Source organism: Babylonia areolata, chromosome 2 (assembly GCF_041734735.1).
Source record: "Babylonia areolata isolate BAREFJ2019XMU chromosome 2, ASM4173473v1, whole genome shotgun sequence".
NCBI lineage: Eukaryota > Metazoa > Mollusca > Gastropoda > Neogastropoda > Buccinidae > Babylonia > Babylonia areolata.
The window spans coordinates 41,093,504-41,106,109 of NC_134877.1; the positions used below are offsets into that span (position 1 = coordinate 41,093,504).

Below are 12,606 nucleotides of genomic sequence, written 5' to 3' on the forward strand. Positions count from 1 at the left end.
CGCGAGTCCAGCTTTCGGAAAGCAGTATGTAGTTTGTCTTCCAGGTTTTTGTTTGGTGTGAAGATGTGAGGTCCGAGTGACACCACAATGACCCCTGTGTCTGCGCCTCCCTCAAAGAACCTGGCTAGAGGACCGGGCAGGGGCTGGGCAGGGGAAGCTGTCAGTCCACCCACCTGCAGGAAGTTGGGGAAGGTGGCTTTAGGGTAGTCAATGATGTAGTCTGAGTTCTCCAGGTACAGTGACGCTTTCTTGATGAGCTTGTTGTGGTCAAGGCGGCTGACTCTCTCTCCGAGGGTGTTACCCTGGTGAAAGCCTCCCCATAGACCGCCCCCACCACCATAGGTGGCATAGCTGAAGAAGTTGGACAGACGCTGGAAGAAGGCCATGTTTCCTGGTAGCCCGGAGAAGGGAGCTGGGTAGAAACTTGTGGGCAGAGGACTGCCTGCTGTCGTAGGGGTCAATGAAACTGGACACGGCCACGAAGGGGGCTCCCAGGTAGGCGGGCAGCAGCGTCAGGCAGCGCCCCACATGAGAGCCGTCCACCACCACCATGTCCACCTTCCCCACACGGCGCAGCTGGTCCAGGTCATCGCGGGCGTCCATGTAGCTGGTGCAGATGTAGCTGACCACATCCTCAGCCTCACTGGAGTCGCCCAGCAGTCCTGTGCCCCCCCTCATCACCTCATTCCCCAGCCTCTCCATCTTGTCCTCTATCACCTCCGCTTCTTCCTCACTGGTGTCGAAGGGCAGAATGTCAATGTCGGCAGTGTTGGGTGGGGAGGGTTCGGTGCACCGTCTGGCTCGGAAATAGTCCGGCACGAAAAGGATCACCTGGTGAAAGATTCACAGGGTGCTGCTGTTTTTTGTTGCTTTTTTGCAATGAATTCTTCTCTCTCTCTCTCTCTCTCTCTCTCTCTCTCTCTCTCTCTCTCTCTCTCTTCCCCTCTCTCTCTTCCCATCTCTCTCTCCTTTTTCACTCAGCATCCGCCATTCGTCAGGCTCACAGTCACTCATTACATAATCTGTTTACATACTGATCAGCAGTACTGTTTCATCTGTTCACTTGCCACTATGATGATGATTCAGAGTTGGAGTGATTTTTATTATTTATAATCGAATACTGAAATAGGTAGACTGATAATACTGCAGTATTCTACCCACTGCCCTGAAAGAGTAATAAAGATATGGTAACAGAGGATTTCTAAAATGTCAAATGCAATTTCTGAATGGGACAAGACAAACAAAGAAAAAGAACAAAAAGAAAGAAAAAGGAAGTAATCATTATTGAGATTCATATATCATGAAACACTTCAGTATTAAGCAAGTTAATGTTGCTTTAACACTCCAGTGCATGAGTTTTCTTGATTTGAATTGTGTATCTCTGGCTTTCGAAGAAGCTTCAGAGAAGCTTTTTTTTTTTTTTTTTTATAAGAGAAAAGTGTTGTGATGTGCACAGACATGCACAACGCAAAGTACCAAATGTTACAGAATATTTTATGTTCTCAGAATTAAGAAGTTGTGAAACTTGTCTAGAACCTTGAGGCAAGAAATGTTCAGTACATTCTGCCCAAAACTCGGAGTTCTCAACCACAAATCAGTTGGTCAGTTCAAACTTTTCATACCAAACAGTTATCAGGATCCTCAATTGAAACCTTCAAGTGAACGAATGAAAGTTAATTTGAGAATACTTTCTTTTTCAGTTATAAACTTAGGCCAGTTTGTCATTACTTTAACTTAGAATTAAGCACGGCCAATTAAGTTAGGGTTATCTAATGCAGTTGACCAGATCCCTGAAGTGACTACCATACCTGGTGGCCCCGTGACTTCAGTTCCCGTCCTATGCTGACCACCTGGCGACACTGACTGGTGTCTGGTAGTGGCATCAGCAGCACTCGCCAAGCCAGCGTCACATGACACAGGCATGTGAAGGACAGCACCACTGCCAGCACCAGAGGAATGGAGGAACCAGGACACGTGAAGGTCGCCATCCTTGAACACACACATATATACACACGCATACACACATGCACACACAGAGTTTGAGTAGCCATGGCCTAAACACTGGCTGAGGCTTCTGCACGGAACAAATGGAAATCTTGATTGCATTGTCCGTCATGTTCCTTATAAACATAACCGCTCACAATTCACACAATTAGATGGCCCTATCAGTTGAGACTGACTCAGATGTTAGCCAAACGGAAACTGCTTGGAAAAAAGAAGTTTCTTTGCTTTCTGAAATCGTCGGCTACACCTCCCATTTTTATTTGATTCTGCCAGTGGGCTTATTTATTTATTTAATGAGACATCTTGTTAAGTGCATGTTCTTGAAGTGCTATGTGCTTTTATGTGCAAGACCATTTGCAATGATACAGTTCATGCAACCATACCCTGCTGTCAAGGACTGATGTGAGGTTATGACTGTATTTGTTACTCAAAAACTTGAACATGGACGACAGGAGCTTCAGCATATATATTGGGTTTGAAATCCAACGGTCTGGTCGCCCAGCAAATGTGTCCATTGAGAAAACAAAGAGGCAGCAAACAGTAGAGAAGTCTGAAGTCCTTATTATGTCCCTGACCTCATTTCTTTGTTGCTGTGGTATTCATTAGCATCAGCCATTGACTTGGAGGATTGTGAATGCCTTATCCCCTTCCCCATGCCATCTCCCCACCCGCGGCATTTTATTTTTCTGTACGAGGGAGTCTGATGGCTATTAAAGACTGTTATACAAGCAGTTGTAAGCAGGTGGAGCTACACTAACTAACAGTTGTCAACCTGAGGAAGCATAACTCGGTTAATAACGCATTCCGGACAGCCTTTAAAAAAAAAAATCATTGCGTGAGCGTCATTCATATTACATTTATGTCAGACTTCAACTGGTTTTAACTTGGTACAGTTTTCTCTTCTTTTTCTTCTTCTTTTTTTTTGTGTGTGTGATGTTTGCATGTGATAATGGCACATGGTTGCACTGTGACCTGTTCCCTGTGCGGTAGGCCTATTAACTGTTTTGTCATCATGTGATAATGGCACACGGTTGCACCTGTTTGTTGTGTCTGGCGCATGGTTTACAGCCCTGTTTCCGTGCCAAGTGGCTGGTGTTCCTTGACAAGTTTCACAATGCCTTAGTGTGTCCCGAAAAGAAATAGATCAACATTGCGCATGTGTCTGTTTAAAATTGAAAACAGCTATCCTTTGCTCTCAAGATTCCTAGCATGCCATGTTGTTTTCAAGCAAAAAATCAAGCAAGCGACCAGACACACACATGTGCGCGTGCGCAAAATATATACTGCTTTACTTTGTGATTTGTTCCCTTCAAGGGCCTGGCGTCTGTATGCACTGCTTTACTTTGTGATTCGTTCACTTCCAAAGCTGGGCACTCATTATCTGCGTTTGTCGATGTGTCCTTCTGTCTACATCTGTCTTGTTCATTCTGTTTCTGCCCTACTGTTCCTCCCTTTCACTCAGTTCGTCTGTTTTTCTCCCCCTGTATTCCCTCTTTCTCATTCACCATGACGACACGTCTGTACTGATGTCACTCTCCCCCTCCTGTCTGTCCCTCCTTGTGTCTCTCTTTCTCTGTCTTTGCACATCTATCATATTCTTTACCAAAACGTAGTTGCTTTCTTTGGCTGTCATTGTGGAAAAGGTTCTCTGTCTCTCTCTGTTCCTCTCTCATTTTCATTACCAGAACGTGGCGTTGCTTTCTTTGGCTGTCATGACAGAAAAGGTTCTGTCAGTTCGACATCAACTGGCACCGCTGACGGACTGCAACAACACATCATGATGTGCCAACTATTCATGGGTCACACACACATACACACACACAACTGAACATACGCACTGGCACACACACACACACACACACATGGTAAGCACAATCGCTCGCTCACTCGCACATTCATAGGCCCAACACTCACGCCGCTCGCGAGCAAACGCATAATACACAGTATGAAAGTGCGCGCTGTACATTGACGTCATTCTATATAAACACACATGTGCTGTGCATGCAGAAAGTAACTATCGTGAGCATCAGATTGGGCCGTGTCAATGTACATTTTCTGTACAGTGTTGTGTCCGTATTGTATCACATCGTATTATTGCCTATTGTCCAGCATGCATTTTGGCCGACCACGCACAAACCAGCTGGCAACTCGGAAAAATAAACGGATTGCAAAAGTACCGTGACTGGTTCTCTCTTAAAAATACGTATTTTTGTAGTTGGCCCAATATAACTTAACTAACAAAAAGAAATTATTATTCGGTCATTGCTTAATCATGCTCTCCGAAAATAAGCCGCATACGTTTTTTGGCGTCGTATACCGTATATGTAACACAGATTAAAAATTTTAAAAAATTGAAAGGGGGGATCATCAGGGTGCTTGTTTTCCCCTGAAAAAATAAAGTAGCCTGTTTCAGTCAGCAGTATGGAACAACTTTCGCGAGAGTAACAAAAACTGGCAGGTTGCAGATGAAACCCAGCGGGTTCCTCGATCGCTGCGCGAAACTCAGGCTCATCGTTGTTACCGCTGCTGAGTGCTGGCACTGTGCTTTTGAGCGGGGCGGGGAGGTGCGCCAGATACTGCAGTGAATTCTTGTTGTAGAAAATGGTATCTTTTGTAAAGGTAACACACACACACACACACACACACACACACACACACACACACACACACACAAGAAAAAAGATACGTCTGCATCATTTATCAACAGCCAAAGAATGTTGTAAAAGGCTGTATTATAAACTACAGAAAGCGAGGAGGAGAAAACAACAACAACCCACAATGACAGAAAGAAAGAAAGAACAAAATAAAATCAAAATATCAATAATGACAAAAAGGTATAATATCATAATAAATTACAGAAAGCGGGGAGGAGAAAGATTAGGAAAAAAGACAATGACAGAACTTGATTAGAAAGAAACAAGAAAATTGAAAAGAAAACCAGAAAAGAGGTGAAGGCCGAGAGATAGAAGGGGCCCATTGTTTAGATATGATGGGAGGAAGGGAAATAGATTAAAAATGACACAGTAAACAAATAAATTAAACCATCAAAAAAAAAAAAAGAAAAAAGCAAGGCAGGAAATAACATACAGTTCATAGGAGGGCAGTTGCAAACTATTTGGCTGGAAAACAATTTTGCTGTTCGCCTCTCTCTCTCTCTGGCTCTATCTCTCTCTCTATGCGTGCGCGCGTACGTGGGCGCGCGTGTACGTAGTGTGTGTATGGTGCCAGTGTATGTGTGCCCTCTCTCTCTCTCTCTCTGCGTGCGCGCGTTCGTGGGCGGGCGTGTTCGGAGTCAGTGTCAGCCGATGTCAGTGTGTGTGTGGCCTGTCTCTGTGTTTGTCTATCTGGTTTGTCTATTTGTCTGTCTGTGCAGTACGCATGTGTGTAGTGTCATGCCCTCACAATAGAGGGAACAAGTTCCTTGTTCTTTTACTGTATGGCTGAGGACACAGTACATGTTTCTGTTCTTCTCGCGCCCGTATTTTCAAGTAATATCTTATCTCCCCTTTCTCTACCTGCGTTACCGGACTGTTCTTGATTCCGGCCTATCTCGATCCTCGTTGTCTCCGGCGACAGACAGAAATGTGATTGGTGGTGTGTGTGTGTGTGTGTGTGTGTGTGCACGCGCGCGCGCGCACGCCAGCGTAATCAATGATGTGTGTCGTGCTTGGTTTTGTGATACTATTTTTGTCACTATGAGGTTAAGATTGGGCTTTTTTCTTTCAGATTTGTTAGTGTTTGTCTAGATGGTACAAAAGAATTGTTAAATCTGCTTTGATTGACCAAGGAAGCACGATTTTAATTTTCCTCATTACACGTTCTGTGTGGACAATCTTTGCCCCGCCGGCATTGAGGGCGCAGTGCTTGTTGGGTAGTTTTGCCTTAAGGGCATCATTTAAAACAAAAAAAAGTATTTCTTAGTCGTCCACTGACCACTAAAAACGACATCGGCGCAGGCGGCAGTTCCAATATAGGCTATAGTGTTGGCTGAGGTAATGTTGTTCATCAGGCCTTTGGGCGTTGACAATTCGTAGGTCTTTAATGTGTACATTTAAACGACATGTACACTAAGGGATTAAAACTCCAGGAAAAGACCCATGCTTTAATGTGACACACAACCGACAGATTGGCCCAGCGATCGAGGTATCTGGTGAACAATTCTTCTGTGCTGTGCCCCAATGACTCTCCACGACAGAGTTGTGGGCGAAGAAGAAGGATATACGTACGCAGTCTGATCTTTGAGATAAGAAAAATTTCCACCCTGGGAAGTCGACGGGCCCAACAGGCGCTGCTGGCTTGTCTTATATCTTTTCCTGAAAATAACTTTTTTTTTAAACCTTTAAAATCAGATGCTACGTAATACGTTTTCTCCATACGCTTTCCTCTTTTCAGTGCCAGGGATTTGATGTCATTGTTTTTTTGTTTGTTTGTTTCTTCGGTTGTTTACGTATTCTTTTTTTTAACATTTAAAATCAGATGCTATATAATACGTTTTCTCCATACGCTTCATTTCCTCTTTTCAGTGCCAGGAATTTGACGTCATTGTTTTTTGTTTGCTCTGTTGTTTATTTAGACCACAGACACTAGAATTCAATGTAGAGAGACATTAGTGTCTATTAGGGTCTACGTGTATGCCTACCTGTTTCCGAGCCACACTGGCCTGCAAAACGACATTTTAGCCTATCTAACTGCATGTGGAAAGCTAATAATGATAGGAGTGTGACTGACAACGTTACTGCGAACGAACTGTCTGCTGCAATTTATGGTGAGTCAACTATTTATTTCTACCGTGTCAGTTGGCTAAATGACCGGTACATAAAAAGGTGCAGGCTCTTAAGTGGTATTAGGATTCGCAAATTAAATGCGGGCCCGGGCCCTTAGGCGGAAGCGCTAACACGCCACTCAGTTACTCGGCTTCAGTTGTCCCCCATCTATTCTTGCACTTCACGGTGTGTGTGTATGTGTGTGTGGGCGGGTGCGCGCGCGCGCGCGTTCGTGTGCTCTACCTGATTCAGTTGCACGTTTTTCCATTACTGTCGTTTTTTTTGTGGTTGTTGTTTTACCCTGGTTTTGTGTTTTTGTTTGTCTCAGATATTGTTGCCCTAGAGATGTTGTTGCCTTTGAGAAGAACAGAATGGGGTAGGCGGTGGTTAACGCTTACACGGATATTACTCGTTCCACCAGACACTGAAGACGTGCATGTGTTAGCAGTCATGCAGCCAGCCATTGGCACAACTCACCATGCACCCCGCAGCTCTAGAACTGACGAAACGGTGAAAATGCTTTCCAGACTGTTATCTATTTTGAGCGGCTTTTGGGAGGGATCAGGGGGGTGGCCGGGTGGAAGGAGGGGTGCATTGCACGTGCTGTGCGGTGTGGTAGTTGTGGGTGGAACTGCAGTGTCAGCACATTTGCCCAGATCAGCATGACGCCAACACAGAGTGTTGCCAAAGCAGCAGAAACGAAAACCCTCGATCTGAAGTTGCTTAAAGACAAGCTGTCAAGTAACACACAGCGGCGTTCCATGTACTCCGCGGTATCGAACTTAGCAATGTGTGTGCGGCACAACTAACGGACGAACGGCAGAGCTAGGGTGGATGAGAAGGTGGGGTGGAAGGGGGGGGAATAGATTATCAAAATGACAGTATATGAAAGAAACAAAAAGGGGGAGGTGGGGTACCTTGCACATTTTTCGCTGACATTTTGAACATTAATTCAAAATACTGAGACCATTCTTAGCAAGAATGTGTGTGTCTGTGTCTGCGGTCAGTATCTGTGTCTGTGTCTTCAGTTTTCGCCAACCCGGGTTGGCCTAAGAGCTACCGAGTTGTTCTATAAAACGTCAGATAGAAGAAAAAAAACAACAAAAACATGATGCTGTAAGAAAAGTACTAGTTTTCAAAAAGTCACCGGCAAGTTGTTCTATAAAACGTCAGTCAGATAGAAGAAGAAAAACCACATGATGCTGTAAGAAAAGTATTTTCAAAAAGTCACTGGCAGAAAAACAACCACTTCGTATTACGATAAGCCAGAATATCACCTGTTTCTCTTTCCGGGAATGCCGGCAGTGGGCCGGGTATGCCATTTTCACTGAGTCACTTGTTACTGATTTTCAAAGGTATTCTCAAAGTGACGCATCCGCTCACAATGCATATCGTGTTATTCCGAGGGAGAAAAAAAACCGTCAAAAAACAGCGGGAAAACAACAACTGCATGTACATGATGTCACGTCTGTTCAATAAGGAACAAAGACAGAGAGATAGAGAGGGGGCGACTGGTGTCCATGAAGGAGACGAGGGGAGGGAAGGGGGCGGGCAGTAGGTGACCTTTCCCAAGGTAATTGTTCATCCTGTGATTGGAACTTTTAGACCTACACTTAAGGTGTGTGTAAAAATGTAAAACAGACCCCCCCCCCCACCACACACACACACACACACGCAAACACACACGCACACACACACCCGCGCGCGCGGCAAACACACACACTCTCTCTCTCTCTCTCTCTCTCTCTCTCTCTCTCTCTCACACACACACACACACACACACACACACACACACACAGAGTCAAAGTGACAAATATTTCAATTCTCAGGCCTCTGGGCCCATAACACTAGGATTGTACACACACACACACACACACACACACACACACACACACACACACACACACACACACACTCACACACCACACACACACACACACACACACACACACACACACAGAGCAGAACACAGCACAGCACACACTTAGTCTCGAAGCCGTTTGCTTGAAGCTGTGACCTTGAAGCAAGTCAAGGTCAAACTTAATGCTTATTTTCAGCCGTACACACAAATATATTGATACTATGCATACATTGTTCAAACTGGCCACTAGGTTAATCAGGTGAATGGGGCTTTGAAATAAATCATGTCCACACTGGCAGATACCGAAACTTAAGCCCACTGATACGCAGCACGTCTTCACACACACACACACACACACACACACACACACACACACACACACACACACACACACACACACACACATAATCAGCATTGTTTCACTATCTCTGGGCACTGGAGAAACAAATATTAACTCGTAAACCCCCCCCCCCCCCCCCGCCCCCCTCTCTCTTCGACTGAGTCAAATCAAGACTCTCAGTCTCTTCGAATTTCTATGAACGATTTGATGAGTTGAAGGCTACATAAACAGAAACCCAATCCAGAGATGAATCTGTTTTATCTATCACACACAGGCTAGCGCGTTGCCCTCCTTTTTTTTCTTTCCTTCTTATGACTGATCATGATTTCGTCAGTTTCAGTTTCCCCATGAACAAAAAATCATTCGACATAAAAAACAAAAAAAAGTAAAGCGAAAAAAAAAATCAGGTCATACTCACTCTCTCAGTCACAGTCTGTCCCAAAATGAAGTGTCAGAACTGGCCTCCTGTCCTGAACCAGTGGAATAGGGCGCCCGCACAGGGCAGAGAATGATATCAATACAAAAAGAAAAAGACAAGAAAAATCGAAATCAGAGGCCTCTGGTCCCTCCCTCCCTCCTCCTCATCAGGTCAGCCCGAGCTGAAACCGACGCCAGTCCTGTCTCGTGCCGGACTGCCTGCATGGGGGTGGACAGTCTCACTCACACTCCTCGGGTGGGGCGGCAGAAAGGTGGAGGAGGAGGGGGCATTCTTCAGATGATCTCTTCCCCCCTCTGTAGGGCGTTGCCCCCCCAATGTGCCACAATCTTGCTGTGCTTCCCACACAGCGCAAGAGCTGGAAAGACTCCGAAAGAGAGGCAGAAAGTCAGTCTGTAGGGGTCCGGGAGGGAAGCAGGGCAGCAAGGCAAACAGTGCCGTTACTGCACACGCCACACGAACGTGCTGTGCGCTGCAGCCCTCAGGTAGAAGGGGGTGGTGGGGAGGAGGGGAAGGAAGAGGTTGCATGTTCTGCTTCTTTCCAGTCGCTGCGTGCAAAGGGGAATGGGGTGGGGTTGAAGGGTTACAGGTGGGTCGTGATGCATTTTCGTTCTCCCCCCTGACAGAAGTCTCTATCCTGGTATTTGCGCTTGTGAGCAAAAAAAACAACAACAAAAACAAAACAAAAACCAAAGTGGACGTTGTGTTCAACCCAAACCACGTAAGCCGTTTTTACATGCATGCAGGTGCTGACGCACACACTCCGCTGCAAAATGAATATTTTTTTCTTCTTCATAACGCCGGTTTATTCATGTCGAAATGGTACTGCATGATGACTACGAATCCTCAGTCCTCGTGTGTGTGTGTGTGTGTGTGTGTGTGTGTGTGTGTGTGTGTGTGTGTGTGTCAGTGTCACTGAGTATGCGCGCGTGCAGTGCCGTGTGCGTGTGTGCGTCAGTGCAGTGCCGCATGTGTCCATGCGTTTTTGTATGTGTCAGTGTGTGTGCTCAGTGTGTGTGTGTGTTTGTGTGTGTGTGTGCGCGCGCGCGCGCGAATACCGATCGACCAAGGAGGGCCGCGTGTGCACAAGATAAAAATGCCCGCATGGGCTGGAAATGAATGGGGTTTCATTTTTACCTGGATGCCGGGCAGTTGGAGAGAGAGAAATACAAGATGACAAGCGGCTCTTCCCGGCAAGGTGTGGGGAAGGATGTACGACTCCTTTTCCTGGCGTGCTGGCTGCCAAGTGAACAGAACATCTCGGCCTGCGCACCTGCCTCACTGGGCTCGCCGCCTCCCTTCTCCAGCAGCCCCCTATCTCTCTCTACCAGCCCAGGCTCTCTATCTCTCTCGGCCCTCTCGCCCCCTTCCCCGCGTTCGACTTTCAACTTTTTACTTTGAAAGAAAGGGCTCTCCAGTCTGCCTGCATTCGTGCCACTTGTGGCCACATGATATATATATATATATATATATCTGTGCGTGTGTGTGTGTGTGTGCGTGTGTGTGTGCAGAGAGAGAGAGAGAGAGAGAGAGAGAGACTATGCAGTTGTTTTTTTTTATCGAGTTCATAGAGGAAGGGGGTAGGAGCCTCTCACAAGCACACAAATACTAGTACACACACAGACACACACACATAAAGACTGGCACCACATGAACAGACACACTCACACGCGCGCGCCCGGCCGGCCGGTGGCACGCACACATACACTACCGTCGCACGCCGCTTGCACGCACAGCATACACACTGACACACGCACGCACAGAGCCTGCACAGATACAGACGGTGACACAAGCACGCACGCACGCACGCGCTGTGACACACACACATTCAGTGACACTGATACACACACGCGCACACACACACACGCACACTGACACACACACACACACCGTGACACTGACACACACACACACACAGAAGCTTTGAAAGAGACTGACGCCTGTATGTTGCCTTGCTGTTCATGACTGAGATAGACTGGGAGGGCCGCGAGAAAGAGCTTTTTGTTTCAGGTTTAGAGATAGCTGTTGACACATAAATATCAAGTTTATATATGATCACACACACACACACACATGCGCGCGCACTCTGTGTGTGTGTGTGTGTGTGTGTGTGTGTGTGTGTGTACCAGTGTGCATGCTCGCTGTGTGTGTGTGTGTGTGTGTGTGTGTGTGCTGTGAGTCTGTGAAGCGTTATCGATTTCATCCAGCAAACCTGATCAACAGAAACCAAACGAACAATTTTTAAAGAATAACAACCAAGCAGTTTATTACAACAACCGACATAAATACATTTACGTTGTGACCTCAACCAAAACCTCACCTGTCTTCTTCTTCTTATCATTACTATCATTTATTGGGTGATAGGCCAACGTGAAGCCACCATGCACATCGTACGTCCTGATTACATCAGTCAGGATACATTTTTTTTTTTTTTTTAAATTTTTAGTTGAAGACAGCACCATGGTAGAATCAGTTAGGCATTTGATATCTGATCCGGTGTTCACCAGTGACCGGGGTTCGAGGCCCTTTTTTCAGCATCACCATAGTAGGCCGGCTTGGCGGTGTCTTTGGAAAACGGACGCTTATTCAATCAAGGTGCCAATGGGAATCAGAGTCTGACTTCGGATGGAGAAAAATGGAATGGCAAACCGTCTGAGGAGGACCGGGCCCCGCCTTTATACATACATACAAACATACATATATACATACATACATACATACATACATACATATATATATATATATATATATATATATATATATATATATATATATGATAAAATAAAAAAGAAAACAAAAAACAACAACACTGTCCGACAGCAAATATTTCGGCGCTTGCCTTTTTCAATGCTTGTGACTGAAAGTGACGTATTATAGAAACACGTCATCACTACGATGACGTGTTTCTACAATGCCGGACATCAAATTCAGACCCCCCACCCCTTTGTCTCTCCACCCCCCACCGCCCTGCCTTTTCTCCCTCTCTCTCCCTCCCTGATCTGTCCTGAGAATTAGAGTGTGTTGAGGCCTTGAGGATAGAGCGTCCTTAGTTTGCTGATCCAGAACTCTTCCCTTGTGTGTCTGTTTGTTTTATCGAAATTTCAAAAGTGGATTTGGTAGAGAAAAATATATAAGTCAAATGCCTGATAATTATGTTATCAGCTTCTTCAGATTTCGAAGTAGTAATCATAAGCTAGAAATA

General features: G+C 45.7%; 1 protein-coding gene across 2 annotated transcripts; it reads right to left on the minus strand.

The window, feature by feature from the left end:
- Positions 1-158: 158 nt before the first annotated feature.
- Positions 159-9,854, minus strand: LOC143301421 (uncharacterized). Of its 2 annotated transcripts, none has more exons than XM_076615714.1 (3): positions 9,387-9,854; positions 1,809-1,989; positions 159-831 (listed from the first exon to the last, which is right to left on the minus strand). In XM_076615714.1, exons 2-3 carry the CDS (start codon positions 1,986-1,988, stop codon positions 298-300), a joined length of 714 nt encoding a protein of 237 aa, XP_076471829.1. In that variant the 5' UTR covers position 1,989; positions 9,387-9,854; the 3' UTR covers positions 159-297. The 2 variants fall into 2 exon arrangements, with proteins under 2 accessions (XP_076471829.1, XP_076471820.1); XM_076615705.1 differs by lacking the exon at positions 9,387-9,854 and adding an exon at positions 3,687-3,733.
- Between the last annotated feature and the right edge of the window lie 2,752 nt (positions 9,855-12,606).